Source organism: Etheostoma cragini, chromosome 13 (genome assembly GCF_013103735.1).
Source record: "Etheostoma cragini isolate CJK2018 chromosome 13, CSU_Ecrag_1.0, whole genome shotgun sequence".
NCBI classification, from domain to species: domain Eukaryota; kingdom Metazoa; phylum Chordata; class Actinopteri; order Perciformes; family Percidae; genus Etheostoma; species Etheostoma cragini.
In genome coordinates, this window is record NC_048419.1 from 17,090,217 (window position 1) to 17,117,027 (window position 26,811).

At 39.4% G+C, this 26,811-nt stretch overlaps 1 protein-coding gene across 1 annotated transcript; it reads left to right on the top strand.

Annotated features, from left to right (window-relative positions):
- rad50 (RAD50 homolog, double strand break repair protein) lies at nucleotides 1-26,811 on the top strand. Its single transcript, XM_034890903.1, has 28 exons — nucleotides 1-85; nucleotides 1,175-1,312; nucleotides 1,509-1,592; nucleotides 1,876-2,027; nucleotides 2,154-2,339; nucleotides 2,508-2,712; nucleotides 3,777-3,905; nucleotides 5,521-5,686; nucleotides 6,052-6,110; nucleotides 6,620-6,754; nucleotides 6,921-7,127; nucleotides 7,387-7,569; nucleotides 7,742-7,899; nucleotides 8,012-8,187; nucleotides 8,988-9,225; nucleotides 12,660-12,849; nucleotides 13,171-13,297; nucleotides 14,137-14,330; nucleotides 14,791-14,901; nucleotides 15,296-15,388; nucleotides 15,669-15,782; nucleotides 16,257-16,384; nucleotides 16,547-16,648; nucleotides 16,915-17,037; nucleotides 23,095-23,180; nucleotides 23,291-23,433; nucleotides 24,680-24,813; nucleotides 26,324-26,811. Exons 2-28 carry the CDS (start codon nucleotides 1,184-1,186, stop codon nucleotides 26,508-26,510), a joined length of 3,939 nt encoding a protein of 1,312 aa, XP_034746794.1. The 5' UTR covers nucleotides 1-85; nucleotides 1,175-1,183; the 3' UTR covers nucleotides 26,511-26,811.

Here is a 26,811-nt window from a genome sequence, read left to right on the forward strand (position 1 = left end):
CCGGAAGTTGTCAGAAGTCCGCCTTCCACGTCACATTCCCTACAGCGCGAAAACTGTACTTTCACATGTGAACCACAACAAGACTGTGAGTATAATTCATATCATGCCACTTGAGAATACTACTACTGTCATTCTGCGCAGAACAACGACGTGTTGGACAGTGAATAACTACCTGTCACATATTGCAACGTCTCTGGTAGCACATAACCAAACTTAACGCTACGTAACGACGATGTTAGCTAGCCTGCTAGCTTAATTGGCAGGTAACGTTAGCCATGTGTAACGTAAACTTCCCAGACATCAGGTAACAGACACATTCAAACCATAAACTGTATGATTTAACCCAATCTCCTCAACACATTAATAGGTAACGTTAGCTTGTTAAACATCAAAATCCCTTTTCTAAAAACATTAACTCGATAAATCGGAGTTTTTCTAGATGTAGTCTTTAATTTACAGGGAAGTTCGAAACTGTTTGTAATAGTGAAGACCAGTGACGTCAACGTAAATCAACTTTGTATTATACTATACGTTAGATATTCTTCACATTTAGCTTGTAATCAGGTAGATTGTCTATGTTCTCAACATATTGTGTGCAGTTCACGAAAAAAACAACATAATATATAAGGTAAATGTAATAGGATTGCATGTAAATCCACAGCCAGATACAGTAGTACAGTAGATTATTCCCACGTGCTATAGAGCTTATTGCCTATAAACCTCAGTTGGTGTGTCCGTCAGAACAGATCTTGTTATATAACGTTATTTGTGTGATATTTTATGGCCAGTTTTGGGAAGATTAAATTAATTAATTAGCTGTAATTGCAGACCCGCAGCAACTTCAAAATCAAATGCCACAGTCTGCTGATCGAGTGATACCACTGGTGATTGTGATAAACCTGTTCATCAGTGTAGCTGCAGATGGATTTTTTATGTGTGCATTGTGAATTAGAAGTCTGTGTTCTTACTTTGTAGCATACGCTTGTCAGTTGATGTCCCAGTGAAATGCTTTGGCTAGGCCTGGCCTGTTTTCATCACTGCTGCTGATTTTAATTCAGGTGTTTACCATCTCTCTCTCTCTCTCTCTCTCTCTCTCTCTCTCTCTCTCTCTCTCTCTCTCTCTCTCTCTCTCTCTCTCTCTCTCTCTCTCTCTCTCTCTCTCTCTCTCTCAGAGAAAGCAACAATGTCAAAGATAGACAAGATGAGCATCCTAGGGGTGAGGAGCTTTGGGATTGAGGATAAAGATAAACAAGTCATCTCGTTCTTCACTCCACTGACTGTGCTGGTTGGACCCAACGGTGCAGGGAAAACGGTATAAGAACATGTTTTGATGAGAGCAAAGATTGACTGTGAAGCAGGACCTGTAGAGAAAGAACAAGTGACTGGTGCTTTTTTTCATGTTTTGCAAGTGGCCACAGTGAAAGCTGAAAAAAATATTTCAAAATGATGACCGCAGCTCTCGTGATTTAATTCTTGTACAACATAACATTTTTCTTTTCTGTTACCAGACTATTATTGAGTGCCTTAGGTATGCAACAGCAGGAGAACTTCCACCTGGATCTAAAGGAGGGGCATTTGTTCATGATCCGAAGGTGAGATCATTCTCTTGTACTTTTCTGCAAACTATGCAAGGATGTTACAGTTTCCACCAGTTCAAACTCTCTGTTTACAACATTTGCACGCTTCTCACACTACTGTGTAGTCTCAAGCATTAATATACCATTAAAAATGATATAAGAAAAAAAAATATTTGATGAATTCAATTGTTTAAATCTACCTTGCCATCCAAACATTTGAAGTCCAGATTACACTTTCTGATCTTTTACGGTTATCTGCTATCTTTGTTAAAGTGAATTCATGTTTTGTGAATTCCAGGATGCCCATGAGACGGATGTGAGAGCACAGATAAGACTCTTATTCTCTGACGTCAATGGAGAGAAAGTGACTATTCATCGATCTATGTCCTGCACTCAGAAGGCAAAGAACTACTCTTTCAAAAGCTTGGAGCAGGTCATTACCAGAATAAAGTAAGCCACAGTCACTAGTGTATTTACTCATTTTCTGTCTATCATTAAAACATATATGTGTATTTTTCTGGACTCATATTAATGAATTGCTTTCTTTACATGTGACTTCCGTCATCATTCATCTAGAGACGGTGAGAAGGTGAGCTTGTCGTCGAAGTGTGGCGAACTGGATCGGGAAATGATTTCTTCACTGGGTGTGTCCAAGCCTGTGCTGAATCATGTCATCTTTTGTCACCAAGAAGAGTCTAACTGGCCACTTAGCGAGGGCAAAGCACTCAAAGACAAGTTTGACTCCATCTTCGCTGCAACCAAGTAAAGACCACTTATTCTTACATTTTGGTCCGTTTCATTTTTACACAAAGCCTCACATTATCTGAATTCTTTCAAAGCAAAGCAAAGATATTCACCTGCATATGTCATTCAGATATTGCTGTTAGATGGGAAGACTCTGTAGTACTGTTTTTTGTGTGTTTCTCCCAGGTATATCAAAGCTCTGGAGACGATGCGTCAGCTGCGTCTCAAACAGACTCACACAGTCAAAGAGTGTCAGGTGGAGCTGCGCTACCTGAAGCAAAACAAGGAGAAAGCCCAGCAAATTAGAGAGACCGTGGCCACCAAGGAGGCTCAGCTGATGGCTTCTAGAGACAGCATCCAGCAGATAGAGAGCCAGATTGATCCACTGGAGGTTTGTTGTTGATGTGCAGTTAGGGCTGCAGAATTAATCAAATTTTTATTATAATTTTGCCTTCCCAAGATCAAGTTTACATGATCCAGCGATATTTTAAATGCATTATTCCGTTCAATGAACGCTCTGTTTTTTTTTGCGAAGCCAATCTACCGTTCTAAAAACCACTGCCTGATCATATGCCAGTCAGAGTTGTTCCCTCCACCGCGCAGCTTAGTTTCTAGATGGAGACAGTCACAGAGGACAGAGTAACGTCAAGAAAAATCTACAACAGATAGCGGTTGGTCATATGTTGGTCCCAAGTTTTACCAGTTTACCAAATGCAAAATTGATTTAGTAAGCTTTCTAACATTGTATTATTAGTTTGCCCAGATTTTCTATTTTTATCATTGTAAGATTACAAGATTAGGCTTACTCTGGAATTTTTAATTTAAAGTTGTGAAAGCAATGTTTCTTTTTATGATACACATTAAGAGATGCAGTGATAAATCAATAGACCACTTGTATTTATCTAATCAATTCACTGTATGAACACTGTATTTTATAGTTTGTGAATTTTCAGTCGTGTCACTTGCTTAACTAAATTTGTATGACTGTGTCTGACAAGAAAGCAAGCTGTTTTGCTCCCATGTTTTTTAAGGAGAGTCTTAAAATAAGGCATATTCTGCATATCGAAAAAAACTGAAATAGAATTGTTACTGTCATAATATGGGGGGTAATGTTTTCATTGAACAAATATATTGTATTTGAACTAACAAGCATTTTTATACATTTGATTGTGGCAATAAATTACAAAAATTTTAGTCAAGAAACAAATGTTACACATACGAGTTTCAGCACTAGATATTTGGAATCACTCTGAAAGAACCTAGTTTTGTTAAAGATCTGTATGTCTTAAAAGGAGAGGTAAAAGCATTTTGTCAGACCCCAGCAGCTGAAATGAATTTAAGCTAAACACACCATAAGCGCAGGATAGTCATTGTTTGTGTAGAGGTGTAAGCTTGTCTGAATTATAAACGCAGTGTCTATTAAGTTATTAACGAACACTTAATAATACTTTTCAGAATCGTCTTACAGATATTGACACGAAACTGGGGAAAGTGATGAAGCTGGACAACGACATCAAGGCTTTAGACAGCAGGAAGAAACAGATGGAGGAGGACAACAAGGAGCTGGAGGGAACGATGGAACAGGTAACAGAAATATGTGATTTGTACACACGTAAAAAAAAACATGATTCTTTTATGTTTTACGATGTAAAAATGAAAAAATAAATCATTTGATGGAGAGCTTGTATAGGAATGAGAAACAGAAATCACTGCTCTCCCTCTGCCGTTACCACTAATTGTAGCGACAATACATTGGCTAAAATGTTTTGGGAAACCTGACAAGATGTTTGTTAATCAAATGCATGAACAAAGATGCACCTTCTTTATAATACTCCAGACTCCGCTCTGTAAGTATGAACCTAAATGGGAAACTAACAGAGACTGCAGATGGTAAATGAGGTTGTTGTAATAAAGTCTGTAATATCAGGCTGGATTTATATGAATGTCATTTACAACTGTTGGATGTTTCTGCTCCTCTGCCTTACAGGGGCTCTTTTTCCCATCTGTTTGGGGTTCTTTAGTTGTGTTTGTGTCTGTTATGGTTTGAGAGCGTGAAATCGTCGGCAACAGAACAGCCAATTTGTGTATGTGTGAATGCATGTTTTTTGTGAGTGGGATAACATTACTTTGTTGGAAATTTAACGTGCTTTGTGTAAAGAATAAACATGTTGTGTTTTGTCAGAGTTATGACCACAGTCAATACTTGCTTTCTGTTGCAAAGGCACGACATGCAAAAAAGGTCCCCTGCTGGAATGGACCTGCTGTAACCATTTGGCTACCAAGACTTGCTTGTTTGCTTGTAGATGCACTAGATGTAATGTAGTAACAATGTAGCCTAGTGCTCCTATTGGATGCAGGCATTGTTACACCTAAAGCAGGTATATGCTGTCTTTTATCTAGATCATTTTAAAGATCTACTGTTACGTCCCAGTCTAGGGGTGCCTAGGACGCAACATAAAACTGTTTAACTTGCCCCATTCTCCCCGTCCCCCAAGCAGCCACAAAACATGTCTGTAGGTCCCAATACTTTTATTGGACACAGTCATTTATATGTGTTCAACATAAAGGTGAAGTAAACAAAGAAACAAAAATAACTAAACTGTAGGGTGGCTTACTATTAACACAACAAACAAAAACAACCCTGTCTTGAAAGTAAGATAAGATAACCTAACAAACCATATAGGCCCAAAAGAATAACAATGACTTACCTTCCTAACTAAACAAAACAGGAGAAAACTAAACACAATGAAAGGTCCACCCATACAATTAGGAACTGAACTATACACAAGTAAAGATTCAAAGTGTGGCAGGTTGGGAGGCGAGGAGAAATGCAGACGGCCTGCTGGCTTCCCTCTGTCTCTCTCCGACGGTCGCCATCTTGCTCCTTTATATGGACGGTGGTGCGAAGCTGCCGCCAATCACAAATAGGACTCAGCGGACCCCACCAATCAGCACCGAGCAACGGCACAGCCTATTTACATAGGAAGAAAAACATAGGACATGCGCGCACACACACACACACATACACACACACACAGCGCCACAACAAATACGACCCCAGTCGTAACATCCACTGATGCACATCTTTTCTTATCATGGAGGGCACCAGTGGAGGCAAACCTTTGACCCTGACAGTTTGCTGAGCTGTACTCAATGGGCTTCAGAGCCACTCTAAGCCAGTGGACTGTGTATGTGGCAGGTGTTCCAGGGTTCAGACGACCAGCTGCAGGATATTTACCAGAACCACCAGAGGACGGTGAGGGAGAAGGAGCGGAGGCTGACAGACTGCCAGAAGGAGCTGGAGAGAGCTGGTCGGGAGTGTCAAAGACTCAACAGAGTCAAGGCCGATCTGCTGGTAGAACAAGGTACACACACCTGTGCACACATGTACCACTCTTTGTACTGGGGTAACCAACTAAACTTTTAAAAACTTAGTTCAAAATAGAGTTTTGAATGAACTTTTTGGGACTCCTTACGCCCCTAATTTCATGTATAATTGAATGTATTCTACTCTTAATCTCTTTTTGGTTCAGTATTATTGGATAGCATACACCCTTGAGTGCCTTGGCAGAATCGCAGAATTGATCCTAGAAACAACTCTAAGGAGGACTTGTAATACTCAAAATCAATATCTGTGATTGGTACAAGGAAGGATGGACAGAAATTTGGATATAGAGAGATTTCTCCTGAAGACTAAATGAGCTGCTGAAATCGCCTTCTCTTTTCCCAGGTCGTCTTCAGCTAGAAGCTGACCGCCACACTCAAAACATCAAGAACCGCGACACTCAGGTGAGAGAGAAAAATCGATGAATGAACACTACACAAAAATTGAACAAATCTATGCACATGTACTGCATCTCTGAACACACCACACACATGTACGTGCCGTTTGGAACGGCACATACGTTTTTGACAACATGAAGCTCTTGTTTTCATGAAGTTTGAATGCACTTAACTTCAGACACAAGTTGCTGATTAACAATCGTAGCAAGTGAAGCTCCCTCACACACGGCCAGAATGTCTGTTTAAATATTGGTCTCTTCATTTTTCTAATCATGTACAGTAACTGAACTACTAAAGACTATGTATTCTTGCTTATACAAAAACACAAAAGCTGTTGGTGGCTAGTAATATGTTGAAAATGACTTTCAAAATGTAAAAAGAGTGCCACCATTGTTTTGATTCAGTGCATGGGCTTTGCCTAAATATTAAACCAAATGTTAAACATGTATTACAAAATAAAGAATATATATAATTTTTACTTTTTTAATGTAAGTACTCTCATTTATCTTTCTCAGGTTCGCTCTTTGGCTTCCTATCTGGAGATGGAGGGTTACGACCGACCACCCTTCACCACTCTTCAGCTTGATAGCTTTCATCGTCATGTCACACAGAGACTGGAGCAGGAAAAAGAGACAGCCAGTCAGGTTATGGTAAGAAATACTCTGTTTAATTTCTGGAGGAAAAAAACTGAAATCACAGCACTTTCTTCTCTCCATGCTGTAAATGCTGTTGTATACCACAGACATGATGTTGTGTAAACAAATCTGCTACTTATAATCATAATGCCTGATTCCTCATATGATTCTGTCCTTTCAGGTGGACCTGCAGGAAAAGGAGCAGCAGAAACAGCAGTCCATTGATGAAATGAGGGATAAGAAGACAGGCTTGGAGAGAACCGTGGAGTTGAAGAGAGACCTGCAGGGGAAGAAGCAGCAAGAACTAAGAAACATCAGGGCAGAGCTGCAGAGGCTGGAGGGTTCGTCTAGCCGACTGCAAGAACTGGAGAATGAACTGACTAAAGTGGTGAGTATGCATACAGTGGCAATGATAAGGTTTTCTTGAGTCAACTGTGTTACATGCATTTCTTCTTGGGAGCATTAATGAACAATCATGTGTATGAAGTTCCCTCCATTCATATTTTATGTATTTTTTTAATAGAAAATATTTTTCAAACAATATTCTTATAACCCACTGTATTCTTTGTAAATTGCAACATAGAACACACAGCATACAGTTATCCTTAAGTGCCGTCTGTCTGTCTGTCTGTCTGTCTTTCATTTAGGAGCGTGAGCTTCAGAGTGCAGTTCAGAGCTCAAACGTGGAGGAGCTGAAAGCCGAGGTCATTGAGCTCCAGAGAGAAAAGGCAGAACTTGACCAAGCACAGAGACAGCTCGACCAAGAGATGGGGATGCTGAACACACACACTACTGCACGCACTCAGGTGGACATGCTGAAAAAGGACAAGGTAACTTTTAACCGAAGTTCACTGGAAGGCAACTGGTGTGGAACATTCTTTTCCCGTTGGCCTATTAAAATGTTAGAAAATATTCCCCTCTATATCTTTCCTCTTGTTCCTCACCTGCTCCTGCCATCTTTTTGTCATCTGTCCTATCCCCCTTCATCTTTCCTTCCTCCAGACAGAGAAGGAGGAGCAGGTTCGTAAGATCAAGTCTCGTCACAGTGAGGATCTGGTGTTATTGCTGGGCCACTTTCCCAACAAGAGAGAGCTGGAGGACTGGCTCTATGCCAAGTCTAAGGAAATCAACAACACCAGGGACAAACTCGCCAAACTCAAGTTAGTAAGATTTATCTACATTAAAGCTCACATATAACAATAGAAAATGTGAAAAAAACATCCCTTTCTGCGGCACTGACTAGTGTTTTGTTATGACTTTAATAATTATCAGTAAGGACCTGGCATCAAGTGAGCAGAATAAAAGTCACATTGCTGCTGAAGTACGGAAGAAGGAGCAGCAGCTAGTCATCGACGAAGAGAAATTCTTCAATGTGTGTGGCAGTCAGGATCTGGAGCAGGACCTGGGCAAACTGCGAGAAGATCTGGAGAAGATTTCCAAACAAAGATGTGAATGCTCCGAAATAGAATTTAGAAGCAGCTTCTTAGCATAGACACAAACAGTAGTCTAGATCTGGAGAAGGCCTTAATAAAGATGAGATGTCGTTTGGATTGTAAAAAAACGGTGAAACCTCTAACTTAGTCAGAGCCCTCCTTGCTGCGCCAGTAGATGATGGGACATCACTATCTGAATTGACGAATCCGAGAAAAATCCTGAATCTGCGCATTGTTGCTGTGCTGATTTGAGAGGGTTAGGGTTGCCCTGTAATGCTCCTAACCTCGTCATGGATGAATTTATTTAAAACCTTCACTTTGTCACAGACTAAAACTTTGAGTGTAAGCGCCTCCAAAAATCAGCGGCTCTCTCAAAAACCAATACCATGATGCCACTTTTTGTACCATGTTTATCACCATTGTATTTGAGCTTCTTCGTTTTAAGTGTAAAATGTATGTATTATATATTGGCCACACGAATTCCCAGAATGGAACGAAAAACATAATGTCCATAACATGTCCAACGATTTACTCAACATACCATAATGCAATGCTTGCCATTTGATGTTAGCTACATTAATGTGACACTACACCTGACAACTAGGAAGATACAGACAGTAAATGGATTTCATTTTAACCTTGTAATGGCCTTGTATTGAATGTAGTTTTAGTATTGTCAGCACTGATCAGTTGGTAGCATTGACTGGAGTAAAACAACCAAGGAGCAGATTACTCTACTGTGAACAGACATAGTATGAGTGGCAGATCGTTAATTGATACATTTGTTCTCTCTTCCTCCACCTGTGTTTTTAAAGCCATGCTAGCCGGAGCTACTGCGGTGTACACCCAGTTCATCAGCCAGCTGACGGAGGAGAGAGAGCCCTGCTGCCCTGTGTGCCAGCGGACCTTCCCCTCAGAATCTGATCTGCAAGAAGTTATCAGTGACATGCAGTCCAAACTACGCCTGGTGCCAGACAAGCTAAAAAACACAGAGCAGGACCTGAAGAGGAAGGAGAAGAAAAGAGATGAGATGATGGCTCTCAGACCTGTCAGGTATGCAGAAATCTGGCTGTTGGGATGCAAAGGTTGTGTAGTAGTGCAGCAAGTGTACAGTATGCTCGGGAAATATGTTAATGTACTTAAACTACTCAAATAGGGCTGAAACTAAAAACGTCAGCATGCTTCAATAAAGTCGAACAGTGTCAGCAAAGAAAGTTCACAGGATTTGAACTCTGTCTTAATTTTTATTATTCAGACAAGTACTTCTGTCGTTTTTTTGTGAACACCATGAAAGCCTTTCATTGCCCTAGCTTTATCCTGGGTTTTCACCATAGCCTGTATAACACTAAGATTTTCACAGGCAGCTTCAACAACAGCTGAGCTTTCATTTACGAAAAGTCTGCCGACAGTTAGTGCCCGGATGTTCACTAGTTTGCCTCTTGCAGAGCGGTGGCAGAGTTTTTACAGGCAGGTGTTGCCTGTAAAAACCAGTTAGAACATAAACATATTGAAAATAGGTTTTGTTTAAGTCTCTCGGCACCCAAGGTACAGCCTTCAGTTCAATGCAGCTGCTGCGGGAGCGTGACTCTCTCTATCTTCTTTGTCTCTTTTAGAAAAAATGAGTCATGAAGCCAACAGCAAGGCCCAACTTTGCTTTTAATGAAATCAAACAGAGGAATGTTCTCCTCTTGCCTTAAAATGGTCATAAACCAATACTAGAGTAACCTACCTCCCTCTCCAGCTGCCGCAATAAATATGCAGAAGAGGAGAAATCAGTCTGCACATAATCATCCAGTGTTTGATGGCTATTTGCACTTTAGAACGTAATCACAATCTTACCCTACTGTACAATGACAAATTCATGTAGCTACAAAACATTAGTTCTGCTGGTAAACAGCTGGACTGGAGTATGTGGTGTTAGCTGTTTACTGAATATGAAGTGGAAAGCCCTGCCCACTTTTAGCACTTTAGGTAATAGTTATGCAATGTTCCCGGGTTGACACAAATGCTCGCTGATATGTTGTGACTGGGGATAGACCCATGTTGTATGGCTTGGTTTGAATTTCCAAAAGAAGGGTTGCTCTTGATCTGACAACCCTAGCCCAACCCGTGTCAGCGGTGTGAAAGCTATTAAAAAGGTAGAATACAAAAAGTATGGAAAATGTTTATGAAGTTTATTGCTTTAGATCAATTGTAATTTGTGTTTTTATATAAGTGGACTTCTTCTTGCATTTTTATCCATTTGTTTAAGAAAAAACACAGGTTTTATGACATGTACCCCACTAGATGGAGCCAGATTCTCATGATTGTTATCTGGTTCTCCCCACTGTCTTTGATGACCTAAGCAGAATCCCTCTGTTGAAGTACAAAGCATACATGCAGACACTAAGGGTTTAATTAATCAACCTCTCCCAAAATGCCTGCCACCAAATCATATTTTTGGGGAATGGGTACTGGTTCTGGGGTCTAGTAAACTCAAATTAAACATGCAATAAAAGAAACAAGAGTCTTACCACAAGATCCACTTGATTTGTCTGATTTCCATCTTGTGGCTTCCATCAGCAGATTGAGGTGGTTTAGTTAACTTATTTACAGTTATTACAAATAGTAATTTTTACAAAGTCGGCTGTCTTAATTTTTATGATGGCAATTTGCATGTACTCCAGAATGTTATGTAGAGTGATCAGATCAACTGCAATTAATTGCGAAGTCCTTCCTTTCAATAAAAATGAACTTAATGTTAAAAAACATTTACACTGCATTTTAGCCCAGACCAGCTGACATCATGCCAGTGATTGTTTTGTTAGTACAAGTGAGAGTGTTGATGAGGACCAGGCTTGAGATCACTCTGTCATGCTGGTTGAGTTAAAATAACAGACCGGAAGCTTTTAAAGGAGGGTGGTGCGTGAAATTATTGTTCTTCCTCTGTTAACCATGGTTACCTGCAAAGAAACACCTGCTCTCATCATTGCTTTGCACAAAAATGGCTTCACAGGCAAAGACATTGCTGCTAGTAAGATTGCACCTAAATCAACCATTTATCAACCATCAAGAACTTCAAGGTGAGAGGTTCAGTTGTTGTGAAGAAGGCTTCAGGGCTTCGAAGAAAGTCCGGCAAGCGCCAGGACCGTCTCCTAAAGTCTATTCAGCTGCGGGATTAGGGCACCCCCAATGCAGAGCTTGCTCAGGAAAGGCAGCAGGCAGGTGTGAATGCATCTGCACACACAGTGAGGCGAAGATTTTTCTTTCCAGGAAAAACATCAGGGATAGATTATTATTCAGCAAAAGGGACCGGGATTGGACTTCTGAGGACTGGGGCAAAGTCACTTTCTCAGATGAATCCCCTTCCTGATTGTTTGGGGCATGCGGAAAAAAAGCTTGTCCGGAGAAGACAGGGTGAGCGCTATCATAAGTCCTGTGTCATGCCAACAGTAAAGCGTCCTGAGACCATTCATGTGTGGGGTTGCTTATCAGCCAAGGAAGTGGGCACACTCACAATGTTGTCTAAAAACACAGCCATGAATAAAGAATGGTACAAAACATCCTGCAAGAGCAACTTCTCCCAACCATTCAAAAACAGTTTGGAGACCAACAATGGCTTTTCCAGCATGATGGAGCACCTAGCCATAAGGCCACAGTGTTAACCAAGTGGCTCGGGGAACAAAACATCAACATTTTGGGTCCATGGCCAGGAAACTCCCCAGACCTTAATCTTATTGAGAACTTGTGGTCAATCTTCAAGAGGCGGGCGAATAAACAAAAACCCACAAATTCTGACAAACTTTGAGAATTGATTATGCAAGACTCGACGGCCATGAGTCAGGATGTGGCCCAAAAGTTAACGGACATCATGCCAAGGCGAACTGCAGAGGTCTTGAAAAAGAAGGGTCAACACTGCAAATATTGACTCTTGGCAAAAACTGAATGTAATTGTCAATAAAAGCCTTTGGCTCTTATGAAATGCTTATGATTATACTTCAGTATACTGTAGTAACATCTGACAAAAATATCTACAAACACGGAATGAGATAACTGTGAAATCCAATCCTTGTGTCATTCTCAAAACCTCTGGCCACGACTGTACTATTTATCTGAAAAACCAAGTAAGATAATGGATTATATGCATTTATTGGAAACTTATCCAAACAAACAATTATGAAAACTTAATCTGAAATGTTTTATTTATTGGGTCGTTAATTAGGCCTTCTCTTAGCTTCTCAGGTTAGGCGGACCCTCAGGACATCATACCCTAGACAATTTTCAAAATTATCTTGGTGTGTGTGTTGGAGTTTGTGGTGTAACTCATCGACATCAAGGAAATGGGCATAATTTCTTCCATCCCCAGGAAGTTTTGGAGAAAACAGTTCCCCTTAAAAACAGCAGGCAGTCCAAAAAGAAAGAATGCCGGATGACCGTATCTAAATAAATGTAACATACATTCTATTCTCTGCTCAAATTATTTTTCTATTTTCTTTCTTGCTTCCCAGGCAGTCCATTGTACAGTTTCAAGAAAAGGAGTTGCCTGAGTTGAGAAACCGCCTGCAGACTGTGAACAGAGAAATCGAGAGGCTAAAGGGGGACGTGGAGGAGCAGGAAGCTCTGCTTGCTACCCTGATGTCAGAGGAGGAAACAGCCAAGGCTTGTCTGCAAGACATCTCTCTAATGGACAGATACCTGGTACCATCCTTCTATCTGTCTCACTCTTCGGCCACCTCTGTCACTTTCTCATTCTGGACATTCTGACCAGTTCCTGGCCCTGTCTTGCCTCTCTTGTACACTTATAATGTTTCCGCCATAGTTCTTCCCTACGTTCTCCAGATACTAAACTCTTTCCTTTTCCTGTCATTGTCTCTATTTCTCTGATATGAAAGTTACAAAAAAAAACTGGCATTTGAATTTGAAAAATTACTTTAAGACATTGCTTATTTCTGTAAAAATATATCCACCCCTCTTTTCCCTTGCCTTTCTTCACATTCCTGTTTTTTTATTTCTTTCAAGATGGACCTTAAAGAGTTGGAGAGGAAATTGGCTCAGCAGGCAGCCAAACTCCAGGGAGTAGACCTGACCAGAACAGTCCAGCAAGTCAGTCAGGAGAAACAAGAAACTCAGCACAAGCTAGATACCAGTAAGATGATAGAATGCAGCCATAGCCGAAATGCCATTTTTATTCTGTCTGGGTCTTATGTTGTAGTTCTGCCACCATTTTTATTTTTCTCATCTTTACTTTAATTGCTGAAATTTGGTGCCAAATGTATCAGCTTAAGATGCATTACAGAGTCCACTTTAACTTGATTATCATAACCAAACTTTGAAGTAAGAATGAAGCTGAACACACAAAATATATTTATTATAATCTCTTTATTTGCTCTTAAAGACTTTACAACTGGCAATTTGGGTTAAAATTTTTAACACTTATCTTCATTTTCTTTTCTAAACTTATAGGAGGTAGTACATCGTATCTGCAAGTGTTTCTATTGTCACAGTTGGCCACTTCATGTATATATCAATGACAGAAACATGTCTGTGTATAATACAGTGCAGTTCACCAGCACCACAAACTGCAGCCTCCTGAAATGGTTCCTTTAGGTAGGATTTATTGCAGGGCTGATGTATTAGACTGAATTAGAGTTAGCTAGGTGTACCTAATAAACTGGCAACTGAGTGTAAGTCCTACTTCAAAAATAGTCTAAATATCTCAACAATATATGCATCTTAAAGTCAAAAGACACTGACATTCTTTTAGATGTCTGTTAAAAATTTGGAGAATTGTGTTTTTTGTAGTTTCTGAGCCAAAATCAGTTTGTTTGCCACGTGAGTACAGTATGAATCTCAACTTTCAGAGACGTGAAGCTTGCTTTGAATAGGTAATCAATCAAAGGAATGACATGGAAAGGGGAATGGAGTTGAAGCAATTCTTTTGCATATTTGTCTTTTGTTTGCTTGTAACTTTTTGTGACCCTGCAGCCTCCAGCAAGATGGAGCTGAAGCGTAAGCTGATCCAGGACCAGCAGGATCAGATTCAGATATTGAAAGGTTCTGTGAATGAGACCAGAGCAGAGAAACTCCAGCTGAGCAGTGATATGCAGAAACAGCAGCAGCTGGAGGAGCAGTGTGTCGAGTTCACTGCTGAAATCCAGGCCTTAACCAGGGATATCAGGGTATGTTTCTTTGTGTTTGTTTATTTTAGCTACTTCTTTTAAAATGTTGAGGTAGAGGCACTTGTTACTAGCGCTCAAAAAAATATGCAGGACACGAGATTGTTGGTGGTGTTTACACTTTTTATTGTTGGAAGTTCAAGTTCACCCTCTTATGAGAGTACAATGCACATTTTGCACGTCATGTTTTGTCTGACAGCTTGCATATTTCTGTTCCATACACACCCATTTCTTTTAATGCAGTATAATTTGCCTATTATTACTGTGCATGGCCTGCATTAAAGTCATGTTCAGCAGGTAAGTTCTACTTCCATGTACAATTACACAGTACATATCATTTTGTGGTGTATACCTTTTGACTTTTCTTTTATTTAATCTGTGTCTGTTTGAAATGTTATTGTATGCTTCATTTATATTTTTCTAGCTATGTTTTCACTTTTCGTCTCACTTTGTGTCCAACCAGGAGGCGAAGGAACAGCTGTCCCCTTTGGCTGCTACTCTGGAGAAGCTGCAACAAGAGAAGCTGGAGTTGGTGGAGCGCAAGAGGCAGAGACAGGAAGAGGGGCAGGAGAAGGTGGACACATTCTCATGTCTCCCCTTTACTGTAATCTTTCTCTGTAGTGAAACCTAAACTGTAGCATAAATTCAGCAACAAACTGTTGTTTCACACATGGAAATAGAGAAGGTAGATTATATCCACCCCTCCATTGTATCTCTTTAGTCTGTTTGTGTAACTCCCTCTGTTGAACAGAAAGTGCCAACAATGGGCCTTTTTATATGCTTCTTTCCTATATTTATTATTGAAACATTCATATTCAACAGTGGGACAAAATTATTTTACAAGTGTTTTTACAACACATTAGGCAACACAAAAATGGTAAGGACGGACTAAAAACAGTTTTAAACTTCTGCTGCTGCATATAATTAAATCTAATCTAGTCACTATTCTAACCCTTTGCCTCTGACAGATCAATGCCATTAAAGAGAAAGTGAAGGCGATCAGCACCTTGGAAAGAGACATCACCAAATACGTTGAAGACAGCAAAGAAGAATACAAAGAGGTAGCATGTTTGCCAGTATAGTACTTGATAACATGTGTGTCTCTGATCCCTCTAGGGGGCATTTTGGGATGGACATTACATACACATGGTTATCAGAAAAGGTAAACATACAGTATGCAGTCTTCATTTACTCGGAAACACCAGCTTTCCTTTTTCTTTGAATAGCTTTTGTCATTCTTTTCTTTGATGTTCACCGTAGAAGCTAGACTCTTAATGTGTTGGATGATAAATATATTGAAGGAAACAACTTTATTGACAATTTCTGTTGTTGCTGTTGCAGCAAAAGGAGTCTGAGCTTCAAGAAACCAACACTCAGCTCCATGAGGCTGAGAAGTGTAAGGAGAAGATAAACAAGGAGATGGGAAACATTCGTCAGGACATAGACACTCAAAAGGTACAGCCTGTTTAGTCGTTATTGTAATCATTCTCATCTTAAGTTCTCTTTTCTGTTACTTTTTAAAGACATTTGAAAGTTTGCCCATTGTACTGGTTGTTGCCAATAAGTTAGTTATTAACTTAAGCTGTGGATGTTGCTTCCAGGTTTGCATCTGTTTGGCAGTAGACCAGTGGAAACGGTGCCGTATGTTCTGTACCTGTAAAACACAAATTGGAGTCTGGAATTCTGGCACAACTTAATTTACTCACAAGTTGCATAGAAAAATAAATCTGTCTTAAAAGGTCCAAACTCCAGCAACATATGAAGAATTAAAACAACTATTGATAGACAGATGTTTTGGCTTCTGGCTTTCATCAGTGTTGACTCTGAACCTCAACTCAGCTAATCCACTGTGGTTCACTGTAGGGACATTCCCCCACACTTTTGTTAGTAGTTAAGTTACTTTTTTTAATCTTTTTTAATATTTCTTAGGTCCAGGAGCGCTGGCTGCAAGACAACCTTACCTTGAGGAAACGTATGGAGGAGTTGAAGGAGCTTGTGGCTAAGCGGGAGGCTCTAATGAAAGACATGGGCAACATGCAAGTCTTGCAGCTACGCCAGTAAGACCACTACACCTTTATTAATCATCTGTGAGATCAATACATTTGATAGAGTGCTAAAAGGGAACCAAGCTTCACAGAGACTGTTTAAGGCATCCCCACTCTCTTTTGCGTCGGTGTCATTACACTTTTTGCACCTTATCGCTTTCTGTGGCTGTCCAGAGAACGTCGTGAAGTGGATCGCAAGTTGGAAGATTTGAAGAAGAACCGCAGTATTGCACTGGGTCGTCAAAAAGGTTTCGAGGAGGAGATACTGCATTACAGGTGAGATTTATTGTTGGGTTTACACAGCACAGAGCTTAAAAATTCAAATTCAGATGAGATGTTCATTATTACACCAATCTAGTGTCTAAGGCTGATCTATGTCAGTGCACCTTTAGTGCTGAGAAAATAATTAATGACTGTGTTTTTCTGGTTTCTGTCCAGCCCGTTCGGCTACTCTGGTATATATTACAACTGATGGACCTGCATATTGTTAATTATATGATTTGTCCCATTAATTGAACACTTTTTAAATTGGTTGCTTGCAGAAAAGAGCTGCGAGAAGATCAGTATGACAAAGCTGATGAGCGCTACAAAAACAAGATGATCACAATGAGGACAACAGAGCTGGTCATTAAAGACCTGGATCTCTACTACAAGGCCCTTGATCAGTAAGTGTTGCCCATACATGTACACACACTTATAATAGCTATTAGCCAAAAAGCATTTCTCAGTTTAATTCAAGTTTAACAAATCAGGGATAGGGTTGGGTACTTTTCACATTTTCCCCTGAAATTTGGTTCTGGTACCCAATAGTAAAAAAGAATTTGATACGTTCCCTCTGTAATAACAAAAATGCATTTCAGGTGTAAAAATAATTTCAAAACTATTTATCCTATTTACTTTGCAGAACATTTCGTTATTTAGTTAGACAATTTTACACTCTATACAAAATAAAACCCCTCCCTCTTCCTCCCAAACCCATCTTTACAACCTATCAAATCTAATATTTACTTCTTACAATGCATTTTACTTTTATTTTTGCATTTGTTCCTTATTCTATTTAAGCCACCAGTTATTGTTCATCTCTTTTTAAACTGATTTTTACTTTTCATGTAAAGTGTTTTGAATTGCCTTGTTGTTGAAATGTGTTATAGAAATAAAGTTGGTTTGCCTTGCCCCACAAGTCAGTCGGTCACCAGGGCAGACATAGAAAACACTGTTGAGCCTCAACCTCCAGCCCTTTAGTCGGTCAAAAGGGCACAGAGAACTCTGATGTACTTGTGTGTCTCAGAGGAAGTTTAAAGTTAACTGCGCTGCGACTGCTTTCGCCTCGCCATTAATATTATATTGCAGCGAATGGTATCTGCTTGGAGTTTTGAAAAGTGTAACTACATTTGCAACCACTTTATTTGCAAGGCCGCGACTCAATGCGACTTACACAAACTGCCAAGTCAACATAAATTCCCTCTGTGTGTGTGTGTGTGTGTGTGTGTGTGTGTGTGTGTGTGTGTGTGTGTGTGTGTGTGTGTGTGTGTGTGTGTGTGTGTGTGTGTGTGTGTGTGTGTGTGTGTGTGTGTGTGTGTGTGTGTGTGTGTGTGTTTCAGCTAGCTGAGCCCTGATCTATGTCAACGTGCAAAGAGGGAAGATAAACTTGCAGTACCAAAATTTGACACAATTTGATTACCCCAAAAAGTACAAAGTTCGGCACCTAACTCAATCCAGGGGTGGCAATGAAGCATAGGTGGTAGTGTTAGTTGTGTCATTTCTTTAAGTTGTAAATTACAATCAACTATTTTTTTGTCTGAAAACAATTACTAAGACAATTTATTTCTAGACTTTTTATACTGTAACCTGGAATTAACCCCTGCATATGACATACCTTTATATTAATATCACAATAATATAATCTTAACAAAAAAACAATCAGAGTAGGTTGTACTGTGGAGTACTGTAGAAGCAAATGTCAAGAGGTTTACTCAGCCTGGGAAAGTGAATGTGTACGTATACAATGACACATATTGAAACCGATCTGATTAAAGGATTTCAGCGTCAAACCACAGAGACGAATGTTACCACATGTAAAAAGGCTAGAGGTTTTACAAAGAATTTAAGACGATCGCGGGAATGCTTAACAAAACAATAAAAGATCTTTAAATAATCATTTGTATTAATAAACTCAAACTGCAGCTCTCAAATCAATGATATATGTATAATAAATAACAACAACACAACAAAATGTCAACTTTAGCACATCCTTTGTTGAACCATCTCTAGTAGTTTTCCTGTTATGAGACTTCCATCTGTGTCCTCCTCATCCGGCCCTTTAAAGTTAGGCTGTTAAACTCACCACAAAGTTTTTAGGTTGTTAGCTAAAAGATCAGTTGCCTCATGGTGGGAAAAACTGAGTTTGTACAGTGATGTCAGTTCTTATGTAACTCTTCCAGGCAGTAACACTGGGAGCTTTTGAAATGTCTCAGCTAGATTGTTCCACAGATAAACATTTCTGTCTGTCTGTCCTGTGTGAAGCTAATGTAACCTCAGTCAGCTGCAGTGCACAGGGTCAGGAGTAGCACTATCTTAATGCTACCTTCTCGATTGGATGTCATAAGTTGCATATCAAAACATATTGACACATGACTCGCCAGCATTTGTGATCAAATGAATACAAATGCCACTTGTAAGTGCGATGATACAGTTGAATATACTGCACAATGTCCAGTGTACTACTAACGAATAATTTAATAGATTTGATCCAAATTGATTCATTTTGTTATAGAAAACTGGGCAACTTTACTATTTTACCACTATACTGTACTTACATACATGTACAATCGTATCTGGTTTATAGACCACTGTCTAGACCACAGAAACAGGCCTGCGATTTTTTTTGCTTCAGCCCTACTACTTTTACTGACGGAGTGATATAGCTAAAATAAGATTTAAAAATGTTGAACAAACAAATATAAATACGTATGGACATTATTCATTATGATTTCTCTTTAATTAGTTAAATGTAGTGCCAAATACTTCTCCACATAAACCATTTGCAAAGATCCAGTCATGCTGTTAGATTATTGCAGTACAGTAAGTGGTTTTGATAAGAATTTGTATATGAACACCTGTTTTTTCATTCTATGATACATTTAAATTCTAAAGGCACTCAGCATAGTTATTAATTAATGGACATCACAATCATTGGCAGCAAGCAAAGCAGTGACATTTGTGGCAAAGGGATTGCGTGTTGCAGCAGTTGACTTTCCATTGTGTAGGTGGACAAATATAATGCAGTCAGAACCATCAGTAGTCATTGATCAGGACTATATCTGATGGCATCATCATTTACTAGAAAGTGTTGTGCAAAATTTTTGAAGGGTTTGCAAAATGTGTAGCGGTAGTGTTGGAACATTTTCTTTGTATGTATATATTTTTAATTAAAACATATAGTCACATAGGGTATACAAACCCTTTGACCAGAAATGGTCCAAGAAAAAAATGCTGTGCTTTGCAAGTCTTACAAGAATAAAAAAACATTGTTTCCTAGAAACGAGACCTCGTCACTATCACTGGCATCATTGTAATGTGGCATTAGGTTTGCATTTGCTTTGTTGATTTTTGTGATAAAAATGTGCAAATAATTGGAAAATTATCAGCAGGGTAGCAAAGCACAATATTGCACATCCTAAAATGATGTATGTCTGTACTATATCGAAGTAGTTTTAATTTCACAATTGCTTACTACAAATTAATACTACAAATTAAAGCCATGAATCAGGCATTGGGGCATTTGCTCAATACACCTTTTCAGTGTCATTCTTTTCCAAAGAAAATACTGTAATTCCTTCCGAAACTAATAGGGCTGACCCGCACGCTTCAAAGCTTTGATCATTGCCCTGGTGACCAATGTCTAATCAGTATTTGAGTACTACATTCTTTTTTTAATTATTGTAATTATTCATTTATGCATCTACATAAATTATAATTGATTATTCACAGTGGTGTGTGAGGGTGTAAAGGAGGGTGTGTGGGTGGGTGTGTGTTGGGCTAGGTGTGGCACTCGGTAGACATACGGAAAATCACATATTACAGCTGGCCTCACTTCATCACTAACGTTACCAACACCAAGGGCCAGAAACTCGGCTGCAACTGTCGGCATCCAAGTTGTCAAAAAAGTCCATCATCACAACTTAAGTTAAAGTTGACTAAACTAAAATGGATCCATTGGACGAAACGGCAAGGCTGTGTCTACATTTGAATACTTCCTACAAAAGCTTTAATACCCAAAAGGTAGTATTTGGCACAGCTCTTAATAACAATATGTGTAGTCATGGTGGCACGCTGTTTTTCCTGTTCTTGGATACATGGATAAGTCTGACAGACACTAACTGAGGATGAAAGGCATGAGTGAGCCTCAATAAGGAAGTGTGAGCTTACTCAGATTCTCTTTGACAAGAGAGCAGACGCATAATTTACCCATATCTGTGGGTTAAGGCATTAATGACGCAGTATCTGTTATCAAGATTAAAAGCAAGACTTAGCAGCCTTCCAGCAGACCATACATCCAGGTCACAGTTTCTGTCTGAATACACAGAAAATGGTTTCATGGTGAGATGTTTTGATTTTGGAGCGGAACAAATGCAATATGAAACTCCCTATGTCACTCACTTTGCAACAAGTTGTGTGTGCATAATAGTTCAGAATCCCGCAGACAATGCTGTGAAATGAAGTACATACTGTATAATCTCTGTTGTATTATTGTACAGCATCTTAAAGCAGGCTCCCAGGTTATTGGGTCACAGTCAGGTGGAGAGTCACTGTATACTTCTCTAACTTTAAAATATAAATTCTTGTAACATGCTTTCCTGACATAACACACATGACTTCTCCCTTCTTGTTTTCATCCCATATTTGCGAGGTATAAACTAAAATTTTAATCTTTATTCATCCACAAAACATATAGACAAATGCTCTCTTTTTCACCCCACATGCACACTTGTCCTTGAACACTGCCTGGTGCCACCACAGTCTGCTCTGCTGGTCACTGAGCAGCAACTATTATATCTTTGGTGAGGTAAACAGTAGAAATACGACATTCACATTACAAAGTAATCCAGCAGGAATGTGATGTAAGCTTGCGTGTATTTGGTTGGCTACCACAGCGTCTTGTAAGATGACGCTGAGTTGGGGCAAAAGTGAGTATAATCCATAGTAAGTCTTTTTAGTACAAAATTCCCACTTTGTGTAACTACCCCTACACTGCAGCTTAGCAAGGAAACATTGTCTATGGAAATACAAGCAGAGAATTCTGTACTTAAAAGGTTGTAACTTTGCAAGATACCGAGTTGATTTGATTAACTCTGAACTTAAGCCCTGTTAAGTTCTAAAAATAATTATAACAATTCTTTCATTTTTGGAGTATATTTTTGCACAGAGCGAGGACTGTTGGTTTTGTCCCGCATACCTTAAATTGGAATGTTAGGAAGAAATCTTCACTTCAAATAGTCACTATGGATGGGAGAATGATTGATGCACATGTTCTTTAACCCAAATTCAATATTCTTAAACAATATAACAAAAAGACCCAAAGAGGGGAAAATCGTTTAATTGGCCATATCCGCAATATGATATATAAATCAAATAAAAAATACCTCTCTTCTTCTGATCATGACAAAGTAATGTTGTGTTATTAAGTATAGTTGAATACCCTTAAAAGGAAGTCATAAGCTATGGCTTCCTTCTGTTGCATTAGCTGCATTAATGTGCACAAGATTTGCAACGTCAGATGGACGGATAAGCTCTGCTCTACTCCCTCTGACTTTTCTTCGTATCTTTATGGCATGTTGATTTATCCACCATATATGGGCTTCAGAAGAAGCACAGTTGGTTATACTGTTATCACTCTGGTGTTTTCAAACCACATCAGAGTTTCTCGTCAGTTTTCCAGATTGACAATCGTGCTTCTTGGTATGCCGGAAAGCAACATATAGTTGGTAGCCTTCATATCTTTTATATCAACATGTATCTGACTCAAATGGATAACCACCATGATGCTTAATGTAAGTTAAAGAAGTGTGCTGTTGCAAATTGTATTTATTTATATTAAATAAAATCCATTTTAACCGGTATGAGTTCAAATAACTTGGGATTGCTTGTGTGGAAACTGCAATGTGCTCTGCTGATGTTTACCTTTGAGACCCCCCACCCCGACTATTAAACACGCAGCCCCACCAAAAACGTCACCACTTTGGGTCTATAGTTCCTCAAAAAAATTGGTTGTTGTTCGGACAAACCTGCCCCAACTGCCAAAGGAATCCTAAAGGAAACGCTGTACTCTGATCCAGCAGCACGCTCCGCTTTTCATCTGGAATACCCTGCATGAAATTAGACCTGAAGTGAGTTGTCCAACAAAACAATGTCTGGTAGGCACGGTGGCTAAGTGGTTTGCACTGTTGCCTCACAGCAATCTTGGTTCGAACCCAGGTCGTTCTGGGCCTTTCTGTGTGGAGTTTGTATGTTCTCCCCGTGTGTGCGTGGGTTTCCTCCGGGTGCTCAGGTTTCTTCCCACCATGAAAGGCATGCATGCTAGGTAGGACTACAGTTGAAAAATAGCCAATTGGCTAACACTGGCGCAATTACAGAAATTTTTATTAATGTGATGCCTGGCTTTCGGGAAGGCAGCAGAGTATCTAGTCTACTATTGGGTTTATAGCTTTATTCCCCCCCCTCAGAACCATCATGAAATTCCACAGCATGAAGATGGATGAGATCAACAAGATTATCCGAGACTTATGGCGCAGCACCTACAGGGGTCAAGGTGCATTTTTGCTTTTACATCTATGATTTGTATGTAAGGTATACATAGTTCATCTTCCTCATTCCTCCCTCTCTCTGTGTTTCATCACTCCCTCTTGCCCCCTTCTCCAGACATTGAGTACGTGGAGATTAGGTCTGATGTGGACGAAAACTCATCTGCTGGAGTCAGGCGGAGGGTTTACAACTACAGAGTAGTTATGGTGAAAGGAGACACCGCTTTGGATATGAGAGGACGCTGCAGTGCTGGTCAAAAGGTACTAGAAAAATATTTTCTGTATTAGCACAAAGGGAATTAAAGATTATAGTGACAAAAATGACAGTTTATAAGGTAGGCCAATCTGTTGAACTCTTTGGGGTATGACTGACTGAGCTCTATGTGCGAGGAAGATTAGAAGTGTAAGCAAGGTTCTTTCTGTGCATTAATGTATATCATTTGTTACTATCGCAAACTCTAGTCAAGGGAGGTCATTCTTTTGGGTGCCACCTATGGTTTGAACAGCCACCTGTCGTAGCTTATGATTGTTTTTAATCAACGCAACTGACATGTGGAAAGCGATGCACCATGAACCGTACCAAATGCAATTTATTATCCATCTGTTAAGACATGTCCACAGTCTTTTACAATTCGCGACGGAAGGTTTTGACTGTGTGTGTTAACATAAACTAATAATACAATCTTGCAACAGACTAGTTGTCATTATCACAAACCGTTGGGTAAGAAGGTCCATTATGTTTGTGCCATGACTACAGCCTTATAGCCTATCTTGGTTTCACTTTTAACGACACTAGGTTATGACTATGTTGACATTAAATAATCATGCAATTGAAATAGTCAACTTATAACTTTGCTATAAAATATCATTAATTTATAGCACAAAACCTTAGCTTTCAAAAAAGTGTTACTGCACTTATTTTTCTGTTATAACATGTCTAATTGTTATTGTAACAACATTTTTAGTTTGAATTTAAATTAAAAAAAAGCTTTCACCAAAAGGTTATGTTTCATTATTAGTAGCACTTGAATAAAAAGAGTGAAGTCTTATACACTTGATTTTATAGATTTGACTTGGTATTGAATTTCATATTAACAATGAAAAAATCTCCCCTTTAAACACTTTATGGCCTGAAATAATTAAATAGTGTAAGATAAAACCTTTCTACAAAATTATTGCGGCAGTAGAAAAGAACAGCAATGGTTAGTCGTGGGATCGTACTGAAATATTGTTTTGTTCATCAGGAAAAGAAAACACTCGTAATACTCTTTACTTTCTTGTTTGCAACTTGTTGTACAATAAAACCCAATAGGGCGCAGTAGCATTTAGGGTACTATATGTATAGGTAAACGTGAACAGCTTACATCTTGGCCTGAAAAAAAGTTCAGTTAAAAGATTTTTTTTTTCAGTGAGCCCATATATTAAATAGGATTGGTGCAGTATTTTCTAGTGAATCCTGATGTATACAAGTGGAATTTGTCCCCCTAACGTGGCAATGTGTTTCTAGGTGTTGGCGTCCCTGATCATCCGTCTAGCGCTGGCAGAGACCTTCTGCCTGAACTGTGGGATCCTGGCCCTGGATGAGCCCACCACCAACTTGGACCGAGACAACATCGAGTCATTGGCACACGCCCTCGTAGAGTCAGTACACACACTCGCACTCACACTCTCACTCTCACTAATGTTGTTATGCCTCCGTACCGGAGATAGTCGTAGCCGGACACATTATTTTTTCAGTTTGTCCGTTTGTCCGTCCGTATGTCCCATTCTTATAAACGTGATATCACAGGAAGCCCTGGAGGGAATTTCTTCACATTTAGCAAAGACGTTCACTTGAATTTGATGAACTTTGATTTTGTGTGTCAAAGGTCAAGGTCACTGTGACCTCACAAAGGGCAATCTGGGCCAAAATTGTAAGAATTCTTACTCATTATTATAAATTCATGTTATACAAATGTCTAATAGGATAAATTATATAATAGTTCATGTACAAAAGGTTAAAGGTTAACTTCACTGTGACATCATAGTGTTCTGCAAAAACACTTTGGCTATTATTCAACGCCATAACTCAGGAATAAAAGGGGAGACATTTGTTCTGATATTCGTCCATATCAACAACGCTCCACTTCCAGCATTTCTCCGTTGCTGACGGAACTTCCGCCACATTTTACTCATTCGGGCCGGATATCCATTGCCTTGGGATTACTTTGTGTTGGTATCTTAAAATCTGGTGGTTTTATGAGGACTATGGTCAACTGCTCCTCAGATCTCTGCAGGGCTAGCTCAACTATCTGCCCAATCTGAGTTTTCATTTGCATACTTAAATAACTTTTGAAGGTACGCTTGTTCCAACAGGCTATTTTGCAGAATGCTTTGTGGGCTAGCCAGACCCTCCTTTGCCGCACAGTGGAGGAAGGTCTGGCAAGGTGAGACTTGTCAGATGAGTTGGTGACACTTACCTTAAAATCTGGTTTGTATAGATTTTCTGTGCTAGTGGGGTAAAGATTTGAGTAAAGCATCCATGCTTTGCCGAAAAATACTTTAATGTCATTGTATTTACTTGTCATGAGAAATCATGTAAAAATACAATTTCGGTTCAATGTAATCTATCGGTTTCCTTCAATACGGTTTATTAAATTCTTTCATAGATTTAACTGCAAATATGAGTCTGGACAGACTTGTAACTTGACTGGTTAGAGGAGGCATAAAGGCTTGAATTCTAGTTACCTGTAAAATTGTCAGGACACTCATTCACATGATGGCAACAGGATTGAGCTACCTTTTCTCTCCCAAAACAGTACAAAAATACACACAGTGACTGTGCGACATGCTGGCTCTAATGTATAAGCCTCTTCAACCACTTCTCCAGCCATATGTTGGCTTCAGGGCCGGATGAACTGAGAGACTGATAAAAAGATTAGCAACACAAAAATACAAAAGGGTGTTCTGATGTGATGTGTTCCAGTACAATATAAACTATATTCTTTCTTTTTCTTTTTTATCTAGTTTATTTGGATAGGGAGGGACGCTACAACATAGACATTTGTGCAACAAATCTCCTCTTGTATCTCCATCTCTATAGCTATTGCTAGTTTCCAGTGCCCATCCCTCGTTATATAATTTATTATCTGCTCTCGCTTGCTATCCCCAGAATCATCAAGAGTCGCTCTCGCCAGCGTAACTTTCAACTTCTGATCATCACCCACGACGAGGACTTTGTGGAGCTTCTTGGGCGGTCCAGTTACATTGAGCACTTCTACCGCATCCGTAAGAACCAGGACCAGAACTCTGAGATCACAAAGTGCAGCATCACCTCCCTCTCATCCTATCTCCACTGAGCAGTCAAATGACTCTTTTGGAAATACACAGTAATCCTTGATCTTCTTGTTTGAATGTTACTTGGATGACAAAGTTTAAGATTTAAAATCATTTAAAAACAAGCTTCATACACTTTAATATTAATATTGCTCTGATGGTTGTGTTCTTTATAAAGTGACCAGTAGCCATCTGCTGGCCAGCAAGCAACAGAAGGATCTGTTCTGCGTAAAGAATTTGGGGAAATATTGCACTTTGACATGATATTTCCATGTTTGCAACTTTTTTTGCTCAAAATGTTCTGTCATTAAACGTCTTGTGGAG

Bases quoted from the DNA above. Each gene is read 5' to 3' on its own strand.
- rad50 (XM_034890903.1), top strand. From the start codon at position 1,184: ATGTCAAAGATAGACAAGATGAGCATCCTAGGGGTGAGGAGCTTTGGG. The intron at 2,028-2,153 runs GTAAGCCACAGT...TCATTCATCTAG, and splicing joins CAGGTCATTACCAGAATAAA to AGACGGTGAGAAGGTGAGCT. The intron at 12,850-13,170 runs GTACCATCCTTC...ATTTCTTTCAAG, and splicing joins CTCTAATGGACAGATACCTG to ATGGACCTTAAAGAGTTGGA.